At 40.8% G+C, this 26,936-nt stretch overlaps 1 protein-coding gene across 1 annotated transcript in view; it reads right to left on the bottom strand.

Annotated features, from left to right (window-relative positions):
- Positions 1-2,777: 2,777 nt before the first annotated feature.
- parvaa (parvin, alpha a) overlaps positions 2,778-26,936 on the bottom strand; it is a 99,327-nt gene continuing 75,168 nt past the window's right edge. Inside the window, exons 6-13 of the mRNA XM_048545593.2 lie at positions 26,285-26,400; positions 24,608-24,666; positions 20,791-20,810; positions 19,713-19,774; positions 18,138-18,206; positions 13,201-13,302; positions 12,264-12,336; positions 2,778-8,167 (exon numbers count right to left, since the gene is read on the bottom strand). Coding sequence (XP_048401550.1) covers positions 8,091-8,167; positions 12,264-12,336; positions 13,201-13,302; positions 18,138-18,206; positions 19,713-19,774; positions 20,791-20,810; positions 24,608-24,666; positions 26,285-26,400 — 578 coding nt within the window. The 3' untranslated portion in view covers positions 2,778-8,090. The remainder of the gene's footprint in view (positions 8,168-12,263; positions 12,337-13,200; positions 13,303-18,137; positions 18,207-19,712; positions 19,775-20,790; positions 20,811-24,607; positions 24,667-26,284; positions 26,401-26,936) is intronic.

Below are 26,936 nucleotides of genomic sequence, written 5' to 3'. Positions count from 1 at the left end.
AAGCAAAAGGTTGCTCTTTTAAGGTGCGAGACAAAAGATTTACAAAGGGACCTGAGGGGCAACTTTTTCCACATAGAGGGTGGTGCGTATACGGAATGAGGTGCCAGCAGAATGAGGTAGATGCAGGTACAGTTTCAACATTTAGAAGTAATTGGAACAGGTACATGGATAGAAAAGGTTTAGAGGGATAGCAAATGCAGGCAGATGGGACCAGTTCAGTTTCTGAAACCTGGTCAGCATTGACAAGTTGGGCTGGAGGGTCTGTTTCCGTGCCATGACTCTATGATTCTTCCTTAAAGAGGAAAAGAGAGGCAGATAGATTGTGAGGCTTGGGGATGGAATTCCCAAATGTAGGGTGCAAACAGCTGAAAGTATTGCTGCCAGTGATGGAGTGATTAAATCAAGATGTGGAGGAATCAGAACAAGTGAAAAGCAGTTTCCAATGAATTGTAGGAGGCTTATAAGTCAGGGTGAGCAAGGCCATGTACCTCTATCATATCGAGGACCAGCACTGAATGCAGAGATAGACTGGCTGCCATTAGCAAATTTTGACACTGCAGGATGTTACAGTTCTGAAGGAGGGTCACTGGATCCAAAATGTTAACTCTGCTTTCTCACCTCAGATGTTGTCAGACCTGCTGCAATTTCTGTTTTCATTTCTGATTTCCAGTACCCTCAGTTCTTTGTTTTATCTGTGTTGTTTATGGTTCAGGTAATTCTCAATTAACATGTGTTACTATGAACCAATTTTTCACTTCAGTACCTGTCATTTCATTAACACTCATCTGATTCACAGGCATGCTGCTTGACTCCCCACAAAACAGGAATAAATACACACTAAGCCTCAACATTCTGGGCAGGTGTTATTCAAAGTGTTTCAGCCATGGACTGGTTCAATGAAGGCTGGGTAAGTTTTTAAAACTGTCCCAAGCACACTCAAGTCTCCACCTCCAAAGCAGCAATGAGCCTGATAATCCTCAACCTTCAGCTTCCAGAGCTACCACTGAATCAGGTGACAATCCAGAGCCTTCTACATCCAGGTAAACAATCCTGGTTATGATGCAAGTGATATGAAAAGATATTCTTCCATTTTTTATGCCTATTTTGATGCTTGATATTAAGTTTGTGCTTGTATTCTATACTTGCTTAAGGCCCCATAAATGTAATCTGAACATTGACATGGGTTTCTATTATATTATGTAATTTATATAGTCATGCATCATGGAAACAGATCTTTCAGTCCACCTAGTCCACACCAACCATGTTTCCAAACTAAAGGCTAGCAAATAGGACTAGATTTAGAGAGAATATCTGGCCAGCGTGGACGAGTTGAACCGAAGCATCTGTTTCTGTGCTGTACATCTCTATGACTCTATAAAAGTAGTCCCACCTGCCCATGTTTAGCTGATATCCTTCCAAATCTTTCCTATTCACATACTTATCGAAATGTCTTTTAAATGCTGTAACTGTACCACCATTTCCTCCAGCAGTTCATTTCACACGCAAACTACTGTCTGTGTAAAAAAAAAGTTGCCCCTCCTGTCCTCTGTAAAACTTTCCCTTCTCACCTTAAAATCTGCCCTCTAATTTTGAACCTAGGGAAAAGACCCTTACTATTTACCCTATCTGCACCCTTCATGATTTTATAAACTTCACTCTTCGACCTCCTACACTCCAGTGAACAAAGGCCCAGCGTACCTAGCCTATAACTCAAAACCTCCATTCTCAGCAGCACCTTGGTAAATCTTTTCTGAACCCTGTCCAATTTAATAATATTCTTTCTGTACCAGGGTGACCAGAACACACTCAGTACTCCAGAAGAAGCCTCACCAACGTCCTGTACAGCCTCAACATGACATCCCAACTCCTATACTCATTGATCTGAGCAATGACAGCAAGTGTGCTAAATGCTTTCTTAACCACACTGTCTATCTGTGCTGCAAAATTTTAAAGAACTCTATACCTGAACCCCAGGTCTCTGTTCTACAACACTATCCAGAACCCTACCATGAATTGTAATAGGTCCTCCCCGTACTTGTTTTACCAAAATGCAATCCCTCGCATTTCTCCAAATCAAACTCCATCTCCCACTTCTCAGCCCATTGATTCAATTGATCAAAATCACTTTGGAATCTTAGCTAGCCTTCTTCACTGCCCATCATACCACTAATTGTTGTGTCATCCACAAACTTACTAACCATGCTTCCTATATTCACATTCTAAATCGTTTATATAAATGACAAACAAAAGTGGACCCAGTACAGATCCTTGTCGAACATAGCTGGTCATAGGCCTCCAGTCTGAAAAGCAACCCTCCACCACCAGCCTCTGTCTCCTACTGTCAAGCCAATTTTATATCCAACTGGCAAACTCACCCTGAATCCCATGTGATCTAACTTTACTAAGTAGTCTACCATGCAGAACCTTTTCAAAGGCTTTAGTAAAGTCTATGTAAACAACATCTATCACTCTATCCTCATCAATCTTTTTGGTTTCTTCCTCAAAGACTCACTCTGTGTTGTTTAATGTGGTGATTTTCAGTAACGTAACCATCAAGCTAACCAAAGACAACCTGTAACTGAAAGCACAGGTTACCTAAAGCATAGTCAAATAATTAGACTTCATGAGTGTTTTAAAGGAGGTGAAAGAGATATAGAGACAAAGTTCAGAGAGATCAGTTCTACGGATTGGAGACCAAGGCAGAAACACAAGCCAGAAAAATCAAACTCAGAATGCAAAATGACATAATAACAATTGAATTATCACTAACGCAAAAATAAAACAATGAACGAACTTTATTAGTAAATGCAGGAAATTTACTAAACTTTGTAACAGCTTTGCCTTCAGTTCCTGAACCACATTCTGGTGCAATGTCATTGTGAAGAGACCATAGACTTATGCATAGCTGTGCATCAGGTGATGCATAACTATCAGAAGGGAAGAATGCTTTGGAGTTTTCACTTGTGTCTCATATTAGATTTCATTCCAGCATTCAGAAGTTCAGATATTAAGGGTACAATTTACAACCTATTCAGAATTTCTTTTCATTTTTTACATGATCATACCACAATAACAATGTTCTTTTGCCTGTGTAGGAATATGTAGTAAATGCTTCAAATATTAACATCACCACATGAAAGACTGCTTAATCTGATGCTTCTATTCAATGCTGTGATGAGAGAAGCAAGTGATATATGCATCCACACAGTCAGAATTGACAATAAAGCAACAGCACAATTTGGAATAAGGTTGAATGCATAAAAACTCCTTTGATCTAAATTTAATTCTGTTTGTGTCCATTGTGGGGAAAAAAAAGTTATGTTAACAAGATTATTATAATATATTAAAAATCCAAAGCTAACATCTAATTGCAAGAAATAGCCTAGCAACCCAGCATACTGTTACTCAGGCGATGTTGGGTATCATACATATGCTTACCTACATTAGCCTGTGCTATGGGCTGGCTGTTGTCATTGAACATGGGGTATGCTGTTTGCACTGTGCAGTGACTACATGGTTAACACAGAAGTATAAGACTAATGACATTCTTGAACAGTTTAAAAGGAAACTAATATTGTACCACATTGACTAAAGGGAATTTAAAACTGGATTCTGGAGTTCGTACTCAAACTTTAACTTACTGTCTTTGCAAGTATGAAAGAATGGAGTGGCAGCGAGAAGGGTAACTTCGGAGCATCTCATTATCCCCTTATGTCCCATCTCAAGTGCCTTCTTCTTTGAAATTCAGAACAAAACCCTGGTCTATCATGGCCAATGCACATTAATAAATACATTTTGTGAAAACATAAACGAGACCATTATTAAATCACAATGCAGAACCCAGTTAAGAGACAAAGAGGGAGAGGGAGAGAGAGGAGAGAAAGAAGACAGAGAGAGCAGGTAAGCAACAGTCATAGAAAGAGACAGAAAATACACAGAGACAGACAAAGAGCATAAATCCTGCATCTCCCCCACTCTCATTCTATCTCCCCGCTTCATCCTTCCTGCAGGTGCCCACAGCACAAACGCAATCTCCAGATCAGATGTCTCATATAAAACTTGCCATGTTTCACTCTCATGGTTTACAATGTCATCTCAAACTCTCAATTACGTTACAACTCCCTTCAAGCCATTCATTATTCTACATTATTGTCAATGACCCAGCTTTCTCATAAGTGCTGAATAATGTTGTGTTAAGCTCTAATACACCATAATTATCAAATCAGAGGCTTGTTTGTGTTATTAAAATGGGTTTGAAAAATGTCTTTCAAATAATATGTAGCTGAAACAGAGATACACTGTCCACATCCAACTTCAGAGAGAAGCGGCTGCAAAAATAAAATGGAATGGAGGAGTCTTGGAAGATTCCAGAGTCTATCACTGTCTTTCTGGACAAGTGCAATTTACTTGCTGGAATTATTAGGGTGATATCCTGATTGTGTTTCCTGTACAGCAGCTGCCATTTAATATATTGTACTGTCATAATATCTGAAGCAGGATTAAATTCAGTTATTTGTGCCCTGGATCAACTCCTCGTAAAGAGACAAAAAAGGAACAGTACTTTGTCTTACAAATAAAAAACAGATTGAGCCCTCTTAAAATATCCATCGCTTGTCAACAATAGTTACAGCTCCAGTCTCTCCCCACCTCAACCTCACTCTCATTAACCCTATTGTCTCTGACCAATAGCCATGACTTTGTGGATTTTATTTTTTCTATCTTTAATGGCAAATTTAAAAAAAATTACATTTCACATCATTGCAAAGCCCAAGATTTTTAACTAAATGTTGAATATTGAGACACGGAGAGGACACAGCCTGCCTTGATGCTGGTGGTTAGGCCTGACTGCTTTGGGACCATCAGGAGATCAATGAAGGAAAAGCTTTGTGCATTAACAATTCGCTCCATTTATTTCAATGTTTTATCTGGACTTTGCTGAATTTTCTTTTGGGCAGAGGCAGAGAGACTCTGAAAAATCTACACACAAACTATTTTAATAGAGCATGATAAAAATCTGACACGTTTGGAATTTCAAGTCCAGTAAAACTTAAAGCAGGGAAAGAGTCACCCATAGCCCTGCAAATTATTCCGTTGCTAGAAATGTTGAAATTCATACCATATGACAAGGTCAAAATGCATCCACACTATTTATCTAAGGATAAACTGAGTAAATGTAGTTAGAGAAAAAGGAGCAGGAGTAGATGAAGAAGGGATTTTTGGAACATCGATATCAGCAGAGACCAAATGGTTTATTTTCATGTCAGATGGTCTACCTCCAAAGATAAATCCCATTCCCTTTTGAACATTGTCATTGAATCTACTTATACTGCCATTTAAAGTGATGCCACAACACAAAAACATTTTTGGCCCATCTCCATTCTGGTTCTTTTGTAAATTACATTAAAATTTTATACAAATGGAGTTGAACAAATATTGATCTTGAGATTCAGATGTTTTGGATTTCAGATATAAATAGAACTGCAAGCAGGGACAGAGGGGTAACAGCAAAATTCATGGACGACACAAAAATAGATGGGAAAGCAGGCTGTGATGAGGAGATAGAGTTTACAGATGAATATTGATAGACTAGGAGAATGAGCCAGAGTCTGGCAGATGGAGTTTAATGTGGATAAGTGTGAGGTTGTCCATTTTGGCTGGAAAAATAAAACAGTGAATTATTATTTAAACGGGAAGTAGATTCAAAGTGCATCAGTGCAAAGGGATCTGGGTATCCTTGTGCAGTATTCGCAGAAGGTGGGTATGCTGGTGCAGCATGTAATAAAAAAAGGCAAACAGAATTTTGGTATTTATTGCACCAGGAGTGGATTATGAAAGTAAAGAGGCATTGTTACAAATTATTTAAGGCATGGTTGAGACCACATCTGGGGTACTGTGTCCAGTTTTGGCATCCTTACTTGAGGATGGATGTGTTGGAGATTTACCAGGCTGATCCATGGATGAAAGGGCTGTCATATGAGGAGTTGAATAGCTTGCGCTTGTACTCACTGGAGTTCAAAAGAATGAGGGATATGATTGAGATGTATAAAATGCCTAAAGGGATCGATAAGGTGGACGTTGAACAGATGTCCTCCCTTGCGGAACAAGATACAGAGAGGAGGAGAAACTACTTCTCTCAGAAGTAGTTCCAGAGTGCAGTGGAGGCAGAATCAATCAACAGATTCAAATATGTTTCTGATGATAAGAGTGGTGAAAGGGCTACGGGGAGCAGGCAGGAAAGTGGAGCTGAGACCAGGATAAGATCAGCCACGATCATGTTCAACGGCAGAGCAGGCTCAAAGGGCCAAATTACCTACTCCCGCTCCTAATTTGATGACTACTAATGCAAGAATAACTGAAATTTATGAAAAGATATTTCACCTTACTCAATATTTTATAACATGCTTGTGATTCTACCTGAACACTCTCTCTAAATTCTTTAATTACCTTTGTATCCAAAAACCTCCACCTTGAATATCATTTCAGCATCCAAAGCTTTCCAGGTTAGAAACTCCAAAGATTCCAATCCTTTAAAATGAAGAAATCTCTCGTACCATACTAAATGGACGACTCCTTATTCTGAGTTTGTGACCCCATGTTCTATCATTCCAAACCAGACAAACAGCCTCACTGAATCTATTTTGTCAATTTCCGGAGATTTTTTTAAAAATGATTGAATGAGATTGGTTCTCATTCTCCTAAACTTCAGGAAATTCTGAACTGGACACAAGCTCTCTTCATAGGAAAAGCCCATTGTCCAGGAACTTGTCGAGTCATTTTTTTGTTGTTGCACATCCCTGCAAGGTAAATATGTGCCTCTCATGTGAGATCAAAACTGCACACAGTAATCCAGGTGGAAGGGGTTCTGAAGAGGAGTCATAGTGATAGACATGTTAACTCTATATTTCGCTTTCCACAGGTGCTGTCAGACCAGCTTAGTTTTTACACTATTTTGTGTTTTTATTTCAGATTTCCAGAATTTTAATTTTAATTGGGTTGCTAGGCCACTTCAGAGGGTCAATCTGTTATTTGAGATTGTAGTCATGCCCAGACCTCACTGGGTGAGGGTGTCAGGTTCCTCTTTCTGAGGGACATTAACAGTTGTTTTTTTTTAAAATGTCAAAACAACATATTTAATGGTCACTTTTCTTTCTTGTAACCAGACACCAAATTTATTGAATTCAGTTTTCACCTTATATTGGTGGGACTTGAATTCATGACAAGAGCCAGTTCTGTAAGGACAAAGCCACCACGACTTTGTATTGCAGCAGAATATAAATTAAATAAAGTTTAATATCAATGAATGTTCAAACTATCCACATGTTCATTGTAGAATCTCTACATTTAAGATTTTTGTAACATTACACAGGGAAACAATCTGATTAGCTCTTGAAGACCAAGAGTAGGTTAATTTTGATGTGGGTACTTTCTTCCTGGAGATGAAACCATGCTGAGATTAGCCATGATTGTATTAAACTGTGAAACAGGCTCGAAGGGCTGAATTGTCTTCTCCTGCTATTTCTGACGTTCCTCAATATCCAAGAATTCCGTCCCAATTGATGTATACACAAAAGATCAATAATAACATTAAACACACAATGTAACTTTGATTTCACTGGATAATGGCAATTTTGAAATATTGGCTGTCAAATTGGATCTGGGAAACTCTTCAGTGCATCAACAGCTCTTTGGTATTTGTATCAGAGGCATTTTCAAAAACCTCCAATGTCAGATTCCACATTAATTGAATTTTATTTCTCATCAGGATCTTAACCTTCAACGTACTGGTGTTCGCTGAGTCCAATTTGATTCTAGTTTTTGTAGTTCAAGTGCTTTTCACTAGGTACTGTGTGTGTGTGTGTGTGTGTGTGTGTGTGTGTGTGTGTGTGTGTGTGTGTGTGTGTGTATATATTTATAAAGGACTAGCAATCTTGTAACCGACAAAGAATCTTGAAATACCACGGTTTGAATATTACAAGATGAGAGTGATTAGCTGTTCAGCCCACTGCTGGAAGAGGGCTCCTGGAAATGAAGTTGGTGTTGCTATGACAGCATAGTATTCAGGTTCCTGGAGAGAACCACCTGCCCTCAGGTTAGTCTACATTCCTGTACTTGGTAAACAGGTTGTAGAGTACACGCAGGGTAGACTTCAAGTCACAGTTCACGATATCTGGAAGAGACAATGCATTGCTTTTGACACGAGTTTATTGCTATAGGCAAAATCTCAGAACTGTACAGCGCAGCAGCTATTGTGTGTATGCTAGCCCTGCGAAAGAGCGATCCAGTTAGTATCATTCCCATGTTCTTTCCCCATAGTCCTAGATATTTTTTCTCTTCAAATATTTACTCAATTTCCTTCCTAAAGTTATTTACGAATCTGTTTCTAACATACTTTGAGGCAGTGCATTTCCAGATCACAGCAACTCACTGTGTGGAAGGAAGTCACTTTATCTTGCCTCTACAGTCAGTTATCTTAAATGAAAATCCTCTGGTTACTGACCCTCCTGTTGCAAGAAACGCTATTTCATTGTAAACACCACAGTTAAATCTCTGCTTAGACATTTCACAATTATTTCCTGCACCAAAATAATTGTGTAATTTGCTCTGGATCAGAAGGCTTCCATGTGGAACAAATATCTGTATTCTCCGTTTATCATAGAATGGTTATGGTGCTGAAAGAGGCCATTCAACACATTATGCCTGTACTGCTTCTGTTAATCCTTTATTCATTCATGGGACAAGGGCATCGCTGGCTAGGCAGTGTTAATTGCCCATCCCTAACTGCCCAGAGGGCAGTTCAGAGTCAGCCACATTGCTGTGGGTCTGGAGTCACATGTAGGCCAGACCAGGTAAGGATGGCAGTATCGTTCCCAGAAGGGCATTAGTAAACCAGATGGGTTCTTCTGATAATTGATAATGGATTCACGGTCATCATTAGATTCTTAATTCTAGATATTTATTGAATGCAAATTTGGGATTTGCATTGGCAGATGGCGGAATTTGAATTTGTTACTTAATGCCAATCTCTTGCCTTTTCCCCATATCCCTGCATGCCGTTTCAATTAAGTGCCCAATTTAATTGCAATTAAATTCCAATGCCCCTTTGAAAGCCCAGTCAAATCTGCCTCCATTGCAGCTCCAAGCCATTTATCTTGGTTATTGTGCAAAAGGAATTTTAGAACTGATGGTACTGCTCATGGACTAAGCAATTCTCCTTCAATCATTACCCCAGTGCGGCAGGGGTGGAAGCTTTGGATTAAATTTAAATAAACAGAGGCCAGCAGAAACCCTGTTGTAGCCACGAAAGGATTAATTGCCCATCAGTCTGTCTGCTGTCTATCACTAGGGTTCTTGGGTTGTTTGGAAATCAAGATTCCTAACAGCTGCAGGCCAATCAGAAGGTTTAATGTATTTCAGGCCCAGCAGTGCCAGCCGTTGCTCTGGGAGGTGCTAGGTCTGCAGGAGACCTAGGAACAGGAACAGCTAGAGAAGAGATAACTGGAGTTGTTTCATTGACATGGGTCTGACAGGTCCCACCAAGGGTGAATTAGGAGGAGAAGGAGCAGTGTCAGTCCAGAGGCCATGGGTGAGGCCAACATGAGACATGTGAAGCCACACCAGGAGGACAACCCCAAGATTGTAGGGAAGTTGATCAAATACCAAGCAAGGGTCACTAAATTGAAACATTGGCATGGATTTTTCCCTGGCCAGATAATCATTATTCAAGTGTCGCTCGGAGTTGAGCACAGGGACCCTGCAGAATCCCCATCACTGTACAATGAGAAAGGTTTCTTTGGGAAATCGAGTTTTATGCTGGACAATTCCTCTATACCTGGAACCTTCTAAAGGTCTCCATTTAAACTGGAGACTTCAGAGGGTTCCGAAATTAAACAGAATAGTTACTTGGAAAAGGCTAGACTATCAAATACATAGTCTGACTCCTGAGTAACTACTGAACAGACTCCATACTTACCTCATATACCCCCAAATATAGCTCTCCCTTAAACTGCTAATGACTCCTATACCCCTCACGCAAAACCCCTTTCCCTGCTGTTAGGGCTGTCACCACTATGCTCCCACTGCCAACTCCACACAAACGTCACCCGCTGACTGACCTACCCTAAATGCTGCATCACCTACCTTGCCACACTGCAGCCTTCCCACTTGGCATCCTACCTCTGTTCATATGGCACTTTACATATTTGGCATCCTGACCATCTCGTGCCCGACCCCATTACCCATTTGGTATCCTAATCCCTGCCTAGCTATGCCATATTGACCTGGCACCCTAATCCCTGCTCATCTGGTGATCTACCCTCAGCATCCTTCCTTTCTAGCAGCCTAACGTCAGACTTACCCCACGCACTTGACAGCAGTTGGCAAAGCGGCCGTCGCGACCTTTAGCTTGCAAAATACGCCAGCTGAGTGCTGTGAAAAGTGCGTATGGTTTGCCGTCCCCTGACAGTGCTGAACTACAAAAGAACTATCAAAATGGAAGAGAGGCTCTAGTGAGGAAGCCCTGAGCAGAATCTCACGTCCAAAATGTGGCTCTCGATCATGTCATAAAAAGGGAGAGAAGTAGCAAGCTGCTGGAAATTGCCAAACCTCAGAAAATCTGGACGATAAATCCTGCTTCTCTCTCTCTACACGTGTTGTCAGGCCTTTTGAATACTCTCGCTCTTTTCTATGTTTACTGTATGTCCTAGATACTATCAAGGGCAGATCTTACTGTACATATCGATTAGATTTGACTCCTGATTTATATGAGCCCTGAATGCATGAACAAACCAACACTTCATTCTGATTTTACCAAGTTCCTCAGCTCACCTTTCAATATTGTTCGAAGAGAGATTCACAAGATTTCTGATACGTTTCAGCTTAATCCGATGGGCACTGAGGCAGTATCTGTGAAGTACTGACCTCTGCACTTTTTTTCTTAAATTTACTTTCAAGATTTGGGCAAGGCTGGCATTTGTTATCTAAACTCCAATTGCCTTGAGTAGATACTGATGTTGGGATTCAAAAGGCACAGACTTAGGGTGCAGAGCTGCACTGGCATGTGTGTCGAAAGGGGTGGAGTTCCTTCTTTCAAGGCAGGGAATGGCAACTACTGTGGTGCTGGGTATAGAGCACAGAAAAAGCAAGCAAAAAGGAAGATATAGGAATAAGCAAAAAGATGTATGTCAAGCTTCTCCATGATCTCAATAAATGCCAAATCGGATGGTCTTTCAAAGAGACATGATAGCTACAGTGAAATAAATGTGGTCTTTCTATTCTATACTGTATCATTCCACCTTTAGAAACAGACAGACTTATTAACTTGGGTCAATCATAACTCCCTTTGACCAGTATGGCCCCTCTCAAGATTGCTTCCTAAGCTCTTGGTTCTGATCACACTGGTACACTACACCCATCTCACATCCTCAAAATGTAACCAAATTTATTGAGCCCGAACAAGACCCAGAAATATAAAGATAAAGTCGCCATTGTTCTAAGGGCTACAGGGCTGTCCTCTTGTAGGAGGTAGACAGCAAGGATTGTCGGTCAGGGTCAATACTGTGTGGAGCTGGAGGAATACCTGTCCTGATGAAGGGTGTAACCCTGAAACGTTGACTTTCCTGCTCCTCTGATGCTGCCTGACCTGCTGTGTTCCTCCAGCTCCACACTGTATCGACCCTGACTCCAGCATCTGTAGTTCTTGCTGTCTCCAAGCACTGATGGTCACCACGTCTCAGGTGAAGGGAGAGACCGTGCAGAGTCTTGCATGGTAACCTTAGCTGATGCAGGAATTTAATCCATGCTGTTGGTATCACTTTGCATCACAAGCCAGCCATCCAGCCCCAGAAACATACAGTGAGAGAACTAATGGGCAGTTGAATTGCTTTAACAGTCACCTAACATGATGGAATAATACAGTATAGAACAGCAAGGTCACATTTATTCCATTGTACCTATAATGGCTCTTTGAAACACCATCAAATTAGTCCCATTCCTTGCTCTTTCCTCATTAATCTGGGAATTCTCTCCCTTCAATTATATATGCAATTCCTTATTGAATCTGCTTCTCTTGTAGACACAGAATTCCAAATGGCTGCACCACCTTACTTCTTATCCCTTTCTTCTGTTTCTTTTGCCAATTGTTTAATTTTGAGAGAATTACAGATTTATAATTATAAACTAGATTGAATAGAGAGAAAGGTTTACAGAGATAATATGATGTGTATGGAATATAGATTTGCAATGTGCTGGAAACAACTCATACATACCTTCCGATCGAGGCTTCGGTTTCTCCAAACCTCCATCCTGCATCAGCTCAAATGCAAAGGACACATTATGGACCTATTGGAGAGAGTGAGAAAAAGGACAAGAAACAAACAAGCTTTAGCCCACTGGGTTTAATTTCAGTCCTGTGAATATCATTAGCCTCAGCTCTTCAGACTGTTTTAAAGTGCTTTTGAAACAAATTAAGGATGGTGTGGGTTCTGGATTAGAAAGTGAAAAAAGTTCATCTTATAATGTGTTTTACATGTGCTCCATTTCAATCCAAACCATACACCTAGCATACAGTTATGAAACATTAGCTCTCTCTAATACTGAGACTCATGAGTGGTAACAGCTGGAATAAATTTCAGGCTGCAGGTTCTCAAAGTCAATTGCGATTTTCTCCCTTCCCCACTGTCACGCTCCACGATTCAGAGTATGCGTTTAATGTTCCTCTCCAATAGAATCAGAGCACGGCTTGGTGAACCCAGAGTTGAACATTTGCTGTGAATGCCAAGCTCCGATCAAGTCCTCTCCCTTCAAGGATGTGGTTTGTAAATTTTTGGGCATTAAGAAAATCAAAGGATTTTGTGATCAAGTAGAGAAATGGAGTTCAGGGAGAGAAGATCAATTGTTATCTTATTAAATGGTGGAGTAGACTTGATGGGCTGAATGTTCCTGCTCCTGTTCCTGTTCCAATTTCTTACTTTCTTAAAAGATGTCAGCTCAATCAGGCATTGAGCATAAGGCAACAAGCATTTAGGTTTTGGTTGGACTAGGGCACTTTCAGAGCTACATGATAAACAGGAAGTGGCTCAGGTGTGGACCACTATTCCAAATCTTCTTTGTCCAGCAAGAACAAAAACAAATTCACCCTCTTGTCAATCTAGAGTCAGGTTCTTTTGGTTTCTTTTTCATAATAAAGACAAAATAAATATTTACCTTGTGTTCAAAGCTGTCTGGGGTGAGAAAGAAGTTGTGCAAAGGTATAAAATAGTTCCCAACGAGTCCCATAAGGAGCACCAAGTAGACACCATCAGCAAACTGTAAGGGAGAATTTAATCAAGACATCAATATGTGCACAGGATAGGAGGCATCAACAGATGAACACACAAAAATGGGCCCACCATTACTACAGACTGCTTCAAATAAGATCAAAGAACCACCTCAGCCATTAGGACTTTTTCAAAGGGACACTAAGATTTCTAGACCTGCATGGGACTCCAACATTGAGGGTGAATTGAAATGACAATCAGATCTTTCAAGACAATACGATTTCTAAATGGTAAATATCATATTCAACTACTGTAGTTCACTTCCGGTCTTGTGGCTCAGGAAAAATCCCAAAATCTTATGACGAGCCTTGTTTAAGTGATACCCAAACATATCATGTACATTAATCTGTGTTTTATTAAAAAGAAAAGGTACTGGAGAAGGGATGAAGGAAGATTGAACCATCACAAAAAGATGCAGAGACTGAGGTTCTTTTGTCCAGCAAATTGAAGACTGAAGGTGATTTGACAGACATTAAGATTAAGAAAGAATTGGATAAGGTAAGGTAACATACAGAAAACATTTTCACAAGCAGAGGAAGTCAAAACCCCGGGGGTGAGGGCCATAAGTATAAGGTGCTCACTCATAAAACCAATCATGAATTCAGAGGAAATTCCTATAACCAAGCGACTGATCAGAACATGAAACTCGCTCAACCAAGGAGTGATTGGGTTAAAAATCACAGATACAACAGGATAACAGTGAGGCAGAAAGGTCTAGAATGGGATATTGATTGAATGATATGAAATTAAGTGGGAAGATGCTTGTGTGGAACATAAACACTTGCACCTAGCTGTCCAAATACTTCTGTTATGATAAACAGGGCTATTGAAAATATCACGATGCAAAGACCCAGTGAAATGAAGAGACAACTCTCTCTTCCACATTGTAGCTGTCAGTGTGATAAACTTAGCCGGCCCCTGGGACCAAACTAGAGGCTGCGCATTCAAAGAGAGCGCCTTTTTTGTAAACTAAATTTGCTAATTCTGAGCTGGTTACAGAGAAGAAAAAAAGACATAAAACACAAACTGATTCTTTTACATTTATCAGGAAATTAACCCAGCTGGCCAAAAGGTGACTAAACTCCACAATCTAAAATTGTCACTAAATTACAGGATGAGCAATAGTTACTGAGGGAAAAAAAACAGATGTCATACAAATTAGGGATAAGAGTGGGCTATTCACCCTCTCAGGCCTGCTGTCATTCAGGAAGATCATGAGCGATCTGATTGTAACCTCAAATCCTCATTCTTGTCTGTGTCTGGTCAATCAATCTTCCCCTTGCTTAACAAGAATACAAAACCTCTGCCTCAAAAATATTCCAGATCTCTGTTTCCAGTATCTTTTCAGGAAGAGAGTTTTAAAGGCTCGAAACTCTGAGAAAAACCATCTTTTCTTCATGTCACTTTCAAATGGATGACTCAGATATGTAAACAATGACCCTTGTTCTAGATTTTTCAATGAAAGGAAACATCGACTCCATATCTACACTCTCAAGATCTTTCAGGATTTTATACATTTCCTCCTGGTGCTCTGGTTTCCTCCCACAGTCCGAAGATGTGCAAGTTAGGTGGATTGGCCATGCTAAATTGCCCATAGTATCGAGGGATGTGCAGGCGAGGTGGATTAGCCATGGGAAATGCAGAATTACAGGATTCAGTACAGAAGTGAGTCTGGGTGGGATGCTCTTCAGCGGGTTGGTGTAGACGCAATCAGCTGAATGACCTGCTTCCACACTACAGGGATTCCACGATTCTGGCTTCTTTAGTAATAGGTTTCTAATATTTTGCCTGTGACAGATCTTAATTAACTGAACTGTAGTTTCCTGCCTTTTGTCTTGTAAGTAAAGCATTCACTGTCTTCCAAACTACTGGGACTTTCCCAGAATCAAGTCAGTTCTAGAAAATTAAATCAGTGCATCTCACTCGTGATTTCTTTAAGATACTAGGATTGAGTCCATGAGGACCCAGATCCAATCAGCTCATAGCTCCCACAATTTACTCAGTGCCATTTCCCTGGCGATTGAGATTTTCTGGAGTTTATCCCTGTTTTCCATTTCCTGATATGTTGCTGTTATGGAGTGTTACTTAAATCCTCAACAGTGAAGGCTGATGCAAAATATGTGGTCAATTCAACTGCCATTTCCTTCATTTTCCATTATTAATTCTCCATTTTCACGTTCTATCAACCCATCTCAATTCTTTGTTGAATACTTATTGAAACTCTTACTGTCTATTTTTATATTACTGGCTAGTTTTTCCTCATGCTTTAACTTTTCCCTTATTCATTTTTCCGTCATTTTGCATAATTATATTTTTGCTTTTAAATTCAATTCTATTTTTAACATGGATGGTGTATTCATCGCCTGGAATTTTTCTTACTCATTAGAATGCACTTCTTTCGTTTATTCAGAAATAGCTGCCATTGCATCTCTATTAACCTATCCTTTAACCAAATTTGCCTAATCACTTTAGCTAACTCTCCTTTCATGTCTTCATAATTGTCCTTTTTAAAATATTTAAAAATTATCTTGAACAACTCCTCTCTCCCTTAAACTGAATATAATGCAATCATATTATTGTCACTAAGAGAGCCTTCACTATGAAATCATTAATTGATACCATGTCTAGTATGGACTGTTCTCTGATTAGATTTCAGAGCAAGCTGTTTTAAGAAACTATGCTGAAAATATTTACTCATCGAGGCCACTTTCGTCCATCTGATCCTTCCAGTCTATATATATAGATTAAGATCCCCGGATTATCATGTGCCTTTTTAAGAAGCTTTCGTAATTCCTTCCATTATGCTCCATCCTACAGCGTTGTTACTGTTAGGTTGCCTGAACATCTCTCACAAAAGGGGCTTCTTTATCATCTACCCAAACTGTTTCCCCATCTGAATTTCCTGTACTTGGACCTTCCCTCTCTATTGTACTTACAACAATTAGCTAGCATAGCCACTCCCCCACCTTTTCTTGGTTTCCTGTCGCTCCTAAATGTTCCACGTCCTTTAGAATGAGGTTCAAATCCTGCAGTTCTGACTCCTCAATGGCAACCAAATCAAATGTATTGATTTCTATTTGTCTCTTCAATTCGTCTGTTGTTTTCAACTGCTATATCTATTTAGATTGACACCTTTAGTTTTATCTGTTTACTCTTCTTTGTAAATTCTAGTCTCGTCCATCAGTTGTCTCAGATATTTCCCCTGTATCCCTTGTGTCACAGTCTGTTCCCATTTTAATACTGTTCTCTTTGACTTACCATATCTTTCCCAATTTTATCCCTCGTTCACACTAGTTTTAAATCCTTACTGGCCCCAGAATGGTTCAGATAAAGACAGTCCCAACAGTATAGATTCCATGTTCCTCAGTACTGATGCCAGAGCCCCATAAACCAGAACTCACTTCTCCCACGCTAGTCTTTTGAGCCACATTCACCTCTCTAATCTGATTTGCTGTCTAGTAAAAGCATGTGGCACAGATAATAATGCCAAGATTATAGACCTTTGTGGTTCTGTTTCTTAATTTGCTGTCTACTCCAAATACTGACTTTTGCAGAACTTCCTTTTGGTCTTGCCTATGTCGTTGGTACCTACATGGACAAAGATGCTGGATTGTCCCAATTTCACTGCAGGTTCCCCTCCAGCCCTAAGCAAATATCCTGAATGCTGACATTGGGCAGACAGTATAGGGTCTGGACTCCACCCTTTCTAGCAAAATCCCCCTCACTATACTGTCCCCTATTATCACTACATTCCTTCTTATTCCCTTCTCTTGAATGGCTTTCTGTATTATGTTGCCACAGTCAGTTAGCTCATCTGAAAAGAAAATCAAGTAAATTAAAATGAGTGGAAAATATTTGTTGAATGATTTAAAAGGAAGAAAAATAAACTTTTACTGATGTAGAATCTTCAGGCCATCTTAACAAAAACTACTGCAATTGCTCAAACCAAAACCAGGGAAACTGTGAATGCTGGGCGTCATGAAACAAAGACAGCAATTGCAGGAAAAACTCAACAGCTCTATCAGCATATGTGGTTACAAAGCAGAGCTAACATTTCAGGTGCAGTGGCCTTTCTTCAGTTCTTCAGAGCTGCTGAGTTTTTCCAGCAGTTTTTTTTTTGTTTTTGTTTACTCCTGTCACTGCTGTTCAGTCTGTAACATTGTGAATGGCTACAGTCAACTGGCTGAGCACTCACCCACAAAACAGCAATGAGATACTGATTAAATATTAGCCAGTATGTTAAGCAGAACTTCTCTGCTCTTCAAAATAGTGGTTGTGCAATCTTTTATCTCTACCTTAGTGGGCAAGACTGGAAAGGAGCTTAATGTCCTATTCTCAAGTTGGCACCTCGGACCCTGGGGTGTCAGCTTGAATTATGTGCTCAAGGCTCCATAATGATTTGACCCATGCTGGTTATGATTCAGTTCAGTGACTGGCTATATACCCTAGCTCACTGACTGAAGCTGAAGCAGGATTCCAAAAGGATAGTGATCCATGGGCTGGCTGGTGGTGAGAGTGGGAGAGAAGTCTTTGGGACACAACATGGAGGCCAGACTTAGCAAACAGAGGGATTCACATATGGAGCCGCAATATCCATAGACGCAACATCCATGTCAGCAGTGTCCCGCACAGTCAGATTCCATGGCAGCACTCCACCAAGCTGTCGTGTCCCCTAACAGGTTACAAGCCCTTCTGGGAGTAAGTAATTGCTTCCGTCAATAAGGAACCTGCAGGAGGCCCAAACCCATGCTACCATCAAACACGTCTTCAGTCTAACATCTTGCTCTAACACAATCTGTCCTGTGGGTTCAACATTCTACTTACCTGTGTCTCTAATTCTGTAACTTCCAGGTTTAATTTGTTCAGATGTTTATTCACAAATGTGATCAGTGTCTGTAGAGAGAAAACAGACTAACTTACTTCAAATCCTATTGTCATGCAGGAGGTGCCTCTCAGTTTGATGTATTTCACTGAGTCAAGATCCACAACATCTACAGCCACACTGCACTGGATTAAGATAAAATTGGCAAAGGCAGAGAGGTACCCGGTTTCTAAGCAGCATCTCCCAGGTGACAGATCTGTGCCCTGGCCAATAGTTATCCCCAATCTAACAATTAAAACCAGACAGCTCACACAATATCACATTGCCATTTCTGACTGTAAAGCACCTGGGGACATCTAAAGGTCAAAAGGTACTTTGTGAACACAAGTTTAAAAAAAAAAGCAGCTGAATTTATAATCCTTCTAAACGTTCATTTTCTAGGGTTGGATGCTCTTTGTGAGACTGCCATTGATTGCTTGTTATCATTGGCCAGTTTCCCTGCGTAGTAGCACTGTCTCCTTTTTAAACCACTTGGTAACAGATTTCACACAACTGAAAGCTTGCTATGTCTGGAATTACATGTGGACGCAGGCCAGTTAAGGATCGCAAGTTTAGTCCCCTAAAGGAAATCAATTAATGGGAATGGATCATTTAATTCTTTAAAACAATCCAACAGCTTAACCGTCATGTTTATTAAAACCCGCATTGTATGATTTTCAGATTTTAGGAAAAAGTTGAATTAAGAATTTTTGAGCTGCAAAGCTGGGATTTGAAATCTCATTTTCTTCATTGTTAGTTCTGTCGGCAACCCACTAAATTGACACAAGCCTTCCTAAAACCTGCACTGGGGATGAAAGACTCAATCAAAATTTTAAACTTCATTTATGTATGAGCATGTGTATTTGGGGACATGTCTGCATGAGCACTTGCGCACTGCTGTCTGCATGTTCCATGTGTACATGTACGTGTTTGAGTGAGCAAGTGAAGATGCACATAAGCATTTGTTTATGAATGCTGGAGAGTGCATATACATATGTATCAGGTGGGACCAGACTCAACCTTGGTGGCTTTAACGTAATACCCTATCAAAATTGACTATTTAGCTTCAACTGCATGAAAATTTAAATAGGCAATCCAGTTGGTGAGAAAAAAATGCAAATAAATTGGACTGAGTTCTGGGAGACCTAAGAGTTTGATTCACATCTCAGTCTCCAGAGTGTTCAGAAAATGCCCTGAATCCATTGCATCTATTCATCAAAATACTTAATGAAGTAGAGGTAGTAGGAACTGCCGATGCTGGAGAATCTGAGATAACAAGGTGTAGAGCTGGATGAACACAGCAGGCCAAGCAGATCAGAGGAGCGGGAAAGCTGACATTTTTCTGAAGAAGGTTCCAGGCCCGAAACATCAGCCTTCCAGCTCCCCTGATACTGCTTGGCCTGCTGTGTTCATCCAGCTCTACGCCTTGTTACTTAATGAAGTATTTTATGCGGTGGATACTCTGTGCCATCTCTCCAAGTCCAATTTATAATTGCACGAAAGTCACAACAGTTCACATGAGTAAAAGTATATCAAACCTTTTTGACAACATTGAGCTTGTCGGGCGCGTGATCAAACAGAGTATCAAAGGCATCCCTTTCTGAAAGAGAATGACCAGAGTTACACATGGGGCAAGCAAGACAGGATTGTAAAAATCACAGAAATTCCCTTTTGTATTCAAACATGCAACGCAACTCAAGACATTTTGTAAGAGCATAGGTCAGGCAGAATCTGGCCCTTAAATAGGAAAGGAGACATTAGGATATGTGGCCAAACCTAGTAAAGAGATACGTTTTAAGGGTTTTTTTAAAATCAGAGTGTGAGGTTGATAGGTTGATTTTCACAGAAATAAAAATGTTTCTGGAGAAACTCAGCAGGTCCAGCTGTTTTGAGTCCAATGTGATTCTTCAGAACTTGGTTTTCGTTGTTTTCCGCAGCCCTTTGAAAATAATTGCTTTCTCACATCAGTCCAACATGAAATAACTCTAATTTTAAAGGTTTTGCTCAGCTATCCCAGACCCCCCCCACCAGAGGAAATAGTTTGTCTGCACCTTCTCTATTTACAATTGTGAGCATCTCAATGAGATCACTTCAAGCTCCTAAATAATATTTCCTCCAGATTTGGAAACAAGACTAGCACACCATCCTGCAATAAGTTCAGGACTACACTCATGAGTGAACACTAATAAGCTAAATTAAACATAAGTCTACAGAAGAGATGGTAAGAATGAACATCTTCCTGGAAACATGCAGATTCAGGATCCGCTTCCATGTGTTCTGAAATCAACACGACATAGCTGCTTTTGCTATTTGTTATTTGCTATTCCTTGACTAAATGCAGAAATAACCCTTTACTCCGGACATCTGGGCACTGATCACATGTAGCATTAACTTTGTGGTGTGAAGCTGAGACCTGGGATTTACTGATCTCTTTTTATTCTGTCTTTAGGGTAAGAGGATCGGTGGGAATTGTATTCTGCTAAATCCCCAGCATCGAAGTTCAGCAACTCAGTGCAATAATCATGTCAAAAAATGTGGAAACACACCGGGGAAAAATAAACACAAATGCTCAACTAAACAGCCCAAACAGTTTTCAGAAAATCATGGAACACTTACCATGTCTCCCTGACAAAGCTCTGCAATTAAACATAAAACACGTGTTAGAAATAATTTTACTCCGCATTTTGCAAGTGGAGGCTCAATAATACATTCAAACCTTACTTGGATCCACATGACTTCCCTCATTACTGTTCAGTGGAGGTACTGCAAGTCTCCCTCCCAACAGCACACTACATTAACTCACGTACAATACAGATTGCAACAGTTCAAACAAGAAGCTCACCTGTAACTTCACATAGCGCAATGAGGTCAGGTCCTTGAGTCCAGGATACAGGGACTCAGGTTAACATTTGAAAGGCAGTATTTCCAGCTGAGCAATATTTTACAATCCCCAAAGAAATCAAGAACATTTGAAAAAAGAATTGAATATCCAGCAACTTGATTCGAGGAATCACATGATTCCAGTATTATTACTGTAATAAACCAACCAAAAGAAAACTTGACTAAGAGTATTCAGTAGGCAACTCATAATATAAACAATACAAAAGATCCCTCACTGAACTTTAGAAATGATCAGAAGTTCCACTGCATGATTATACTTTGTCCCTTAAGTGGGCATGTCATTTTCCTGGAACCAGTTTGAAGTTCCCAGTGATAATGGGAACTGCAGATGCTGGAGATTCCAAGATAATAAAATGTGAGGCTGGACGAACACAGCAGGCCAAGTAGCATCTCAGGAGCACAAAAGCTGACGTTTCGGGCCTAGACCCTTCATCTGATGAAGGGTCTAGGCCCGAAACGTCAGCTTTTGTGCTCCTGAGATGCTACTTGGCCTGCTGTGTTCGTCCAGCCTCACATTTTATTATCTTGAAGTTCCCAGTGGCTTGTTTCCCTTTTCCAGCTAAGTAACTTTAAATCCCAAATTGACTGATATGGTGAAAGAGTCACCTAAAGAGTTCTCCTCTCACATAGTCACAAGAGTCTTACTTAAATTCCCCCAATTTGATCTCTTCAATCCAAGCATGAATTCCTGCCTACAATCTGCATGGTCAAAACTAGAAGTCACACAACACCAGGTTATAGTTGATCAATTGATTTTAGGGAGCACTGCTTCTTCATAAACTGACTTCACTTGATGGAGGAGCAGCGCTCCAAAAGCTTGTCGTTTCAAATAAACCTTTCGGACTATACTTTGGTGTTAAAGGTTTATTTGAAATGACAAGCTTTTGGAGCGCTGCTCCTCCATCAAGTGAAGTCAGCTTATGAAGAAGCAGTGCTCCCTAAAATCAATTGATCAACAATAACCTGGTGTTGTGTGACTTCTGACCATGTCGACCCCAGTCCAACACCAGCACCTCCACATCATGATGAAGGATAGAGACTGGCCACCTCTAACTCACTCTCTCAGATTCTCGCCAATTGACACTGATATCTTCTACCTGTACACCAATACCAGAATGACTGGTTTTGGATTCTTCCCCTCTCAACTTTTACAACAACTATGCAACAATGTGGAAAATTGCCTGGGAATGTCTTGCACACAAAAAACAGAACAAATCCAACCCGGCCAATTCCCGCCCCATCAGACCACTCTTGATCATCTGTAAGGTGATGGAAGTTGTCATCAACAGTGCTGTCAAGCAGCACCTGCTCAGAGATGCCCAGTTTGGGTTCCACCAGGGCCACTCAACTCCTGAACACATTACAGCCTTGGTTCAAACATGGACAAAAAGAGTTGAATTCCAGAGGCAAAGTGAGAGTAACAGCTCCTGACATCAAGGTTGCATTTAACTGAGTGTAGCATCAAGGAGCCCTAACAAAACTGAGATTAATGGGTATCAGGGGGCAAACTCACTGCTGGTTGGAGTCAGATGGTTGTGGTTGTGCAAAGTCAATCATTTCAGCTCCAGGGCATCTATTTAGGAGTTCCTCAAAATAGTGTCCTAGGCTCAACCATCTTCAGCTGCTTCATCAATGACCTTCCCTCCATCGTAAGGTCAGAAGTGGGGATGTTCACTGATGATTGCACAATGTCCAGCATCATTTGCAACTCCTTAGATACTGAAACAGTCCACGTTCAAATGCAATAGGATTTAGACAATTTCAAGGCTTAGTAGGCTGACAATTAGCAAGTAATAGTCATGCCACACAAATGCCAGGCAATGATTATCTTGTATAACAGACAATCTAACCATCGCTCTGTGACTTTCAATGGTTTTACTATCACTGAAATCCCCCACTAGCAACATCCTGAGCGTTACCATTGACCAGAAACTCAAGTGGACTCACCATATGGACACAGTAGTTCATTCATAGAATTTCTACAGTGTGGAAACAGGCCCTTTGGCTTAACAAGTCCACGCTCCACGCTCACCCTCGGAGCATCCCATCCAGGCCTATCCCCTTATAACCCACCTAATCTACACATCCCAGAACACTATGGGCAATTTAGCATGGCTAATCTACCTAGCCTGCACATCTTTGGACTTTGGGAGGGAGCCGGAGCACCTGGAGGAAACACATGCAGACATGGGAAGCATGTGCAAACTCCACACAGACAGTCGCCCCAGGGTGGAATCGAACCCGAGTCTCTGGTGCTAAGAGGCAGCAGTGCTAACCACTGAGCCGTGTCATCATGGTTACAAAAACAAGTCAGAGGCTAAGAATACTATAGCAAGTAACTTATCTTCCGACTCATCAAAGCATGGCCACCATCTACAAGGCACAATTCAGGAATGTGATGGAATAATCCCCACTTGCCTGGATGAGTGCAGCCCCAACAACACTCAAGAAGCTTGACACCATCCAGGACAAAGCAGCTCTCTTAACTAGCATCACATCCACAAGCATCCACTCCCTCCACCACCTACACTCAGTAGCAGCAGCGTGTAATACTGACAAGATGCACTGCAGAAATTCACCAAAGACAGCATCTTCCAAACCCAACAACCACTTTTAGAAGAACAAGAGCAGCAGATACATGGGAATGTAAGTTCCTCTCCAAGCCACTCACCATCCTGACTTGGAAATGCATTACCATTTCTTCACTGTCGGTGGGTCAAAATCCTGGAATACTCTCCCCTAAGGGCGTTGTGGATCTACCGACAGCACATGAAGTACGGCTGTTCAAGAAAGCAGCTCAGCAACACCCTCTCAAGGGCAAGTAGGAACAGTCAATAAACATAATTTTGAACACCTTTCTCCCTCTAAATATCTTGCTTTAAAGAGAAAAATTGAGCCTCTCAAAACCTGATCTGCAGGTTACAACGGGAGTGTGTTTGATGTGTGTCAAGGAATAGCACTAAGCATGCATCCAAAAGCTATGTCACAAATATCCAAGTTAAGTTGATCATGATCCTAGGATTCCTTCCCTAATGGCACGTTGAATGTACCTTACACCACACATACTGCAGTGGTTCAAGACATCTCACAAACAAACTCTACTCGGAGGTTTGTAGTTCATTTCGGCTCAAATCAGCAAAAACAGAATGAAGCACAGTTTTTACATTTCATTCCATAAAATTAAAATAAACCAACTTGCCGTGAGGAGAATGTGCAACATTTTAGTGACTGTACAGCGAGACAGGGGTGGGGAGGAAGCAAACTGAGAGAGAGCCTAAAAATACCCTGCTGACAAGCTCTTGGGATAACTTTTCTGGGAATTACTGGATGTTTTGAAAGGTTTTCATTCTCAGCAGCTTTCCTTTTGGAGATGTTTTGATTTACTGTGAAATTTTGAGAACTGCCAGCTCTATTTTCCTTGGCTATTGCAGAAACTGCTGAGCTCCCTGTACAGTTAACAGAACACAGATTAGCAATCACGTGTCAAACTCTTACATCTGTCTTCGATTACAGAACAACTGTGTTTACATACTCAGTATTGCCAGTGATTTCTTCTTGGATATGCCGAGACTGCAGAATTCCCTCTCTTTTCTGTGGGAAAGAAATAAGTTAAAAACAGTCAATGTTTGAAACAATCAGTACCCCATAACCCCAAATTCCATTCCTCATCATGCTGGATACACTGGCTTCCAATCCAGCATTATCAACATTTTAAAATTCTCACTGTCACTTTCTAATCCATTCATAACGAGCCCTTCTGCAGCTCTACCTATTCCCACCCCACCCTTCCTAAGAGTGCAGTGATTCTCTCACCTCCTTCCCACAAAGGAACTGATTCTCTTTTCGTAGAGTTATAGAGCTGTACCTCATGGAAACAGACCCTTCAGTCCAACTTGTCCATGCCGATCAGATATCCTAAATTAATCTAGTCCCATTTGCCAGCATTTGGCCCATATCCCTCTAAACCCTACCTGTTTATATTACAGTCCAGGTGCCTTTTAAAATAATGTAATTGCACCAGCCTCCACCTTCAATGAAAAAGCTGCCTCTTAGGAGCCTTTTAAATCTTTCCCCCACACCTTAAACCTATGCCCTCTAGTTTTGGGCTCCCCACCCCATGGAAAAGACCTTGGCAATTCACCCTATCTATACCCCTCTTGATCGTATAAACCTCTACAAAGGTCATCCCTCAGCCTCAGACGCTCCAGAGAAAATAGCCCCAGCCTATTCAGTGTCTCCCTGTAGCTCAAACTCTCCAAACCTGGCAACATCATTGCAAATCTTTTCTGAATCCTTTCAAGTTTCACAACATCTTTCCTATAGTAGGGAAACCCGAACTGCATGCAATATTTCAATAGTGGCTTAACCAATATGTTGTACAGCCCCAACATGACTTCCCTACTCCAAAACTCAATGCATTGACCAATTAAGGCAAGCATACCAAACACTGTCATCACGATCCTGTCAACCTGTGAGTCCACTGTCAAAAAATCTATGAACCTGCACTCCAAGGTGTCTTGTTCAGCAACACTCCCCAGGGCCTTACTGTTAAGTGTATTAGTCCTGCCCTGATTTGCCTTTCCAAAATGCTCCACTTCACAATTATCTAGATTGTTTGTATAAATGATCTGGGTTTGGGTATGGGGTGTACAACTGCAAAGTTGGCAGACGGTACAATCCTTGACAAATAGATAAACTGGTTCAGAAATCTGTTATCTCAGAAATTCTATTATATTTTTTGTAAAACGCAGCAGTATCTTTCATTAGTTAGGCCTCAGCAGGAGAATTTTGTATAATTTTGACAGTACACTCCAATAAAGGAGAAGGTCCAGAGGAGTTTTACTGGAAAAGGTATCAGGAATGCGGTGCTTTCGTTATATGGCAACACTGGGGTTCTTCTCCTTCAATGGTGAAGGATAAGGGAGGCCGACAAAAAGTATTATAAACGTGTGATGTAGCAGACAGTAACTCACTTCATGCTAACGGGTTGGCAGATTTAAACTCACTGGAGTAAAGAAAAAATGAGGAGAAACATTTTTCGGGAGGTTGTTAAGATCAGCATCTGTGGTGAGAAAGCAGAATTAACATATCAGTTAACATGTAACGTCAGCCTTTCTGCTCCTCTGATGATGCTTGGCCTGCTGTGTTCATCCAGCTCTACACCTTGTTATCTCAACCTTCAGAGGTTTCCTTTCTGGTAGTCACTTACCTGGACAACCACCACTTGAACAGAGACGTGATCCGGGAGTCGGATTGGAGCCCTGAAGTATTGGGAAACTGCAACCAATAGGTGGAGAATGGCAACCAGACTCTTCATATGAACACCTAAGGAACCATAAAGACACTTATGAACAGCATTGTTTCAGAGAGTGTCGCAATAAATGAGGTTAAGCAGAGTAGCAAACAAATAATAAGAGCAGCCTCTCACACTCAAGCACATGAACCAGATGGGAAATTGTGTCAGAAAATCCCACGGCTTCAACACTTGATCAGTTACTGCCGTGAAATTTTTAAAAAACCAAGTCAAAAGATGTTATCACCTCAGGACCGGATAAATCATATAAATTTTAGTTGAACAGCAGAAGTAAGCTGCTCAGTAGAGACATTGATGCATTGGAACTACAGAGTGTGAAGTAGTAAACACATTAAGCCAACTGGTCCTTAGGAAATCACTTGTGCCTTATTTTAGAAAGGCTGGGAGGGGGTGAGGTATTAAGTAAATTTGTTTGCAATGGGTTAGTAACTCCTTGGAAGTAACTAAGAAAAATTTTCCAAAGCTCAGGGTTAGCACACTCACCTTAGAGTCTGAGTTTTATGAGCTAAGTTCCCCTCCAGTGACATTGGCAAAAGGATCGAGGCTA

The sequence above is a fragment of the Stegostoma tigrinum genome, chromosome 17, assembly GCF_030684315.1.
Source record: "Stegostoma tigrinum isolate sSteTig4 chromosome 17, sSteTig4.hap1, whole genome shotgun sequence".
NCBI classification, from domain to species: Eukaryota; Metazoa; Chordata; class Chondrichthyes; order Orectolobiformes; family Stegostomatidae; genus Stegostoma; species Stegostoma tigrinum.
Note: the sequence above shows the minus strand (reverse complement) of the source record. Positions and strands in the feature narration are given on the sequence as shown.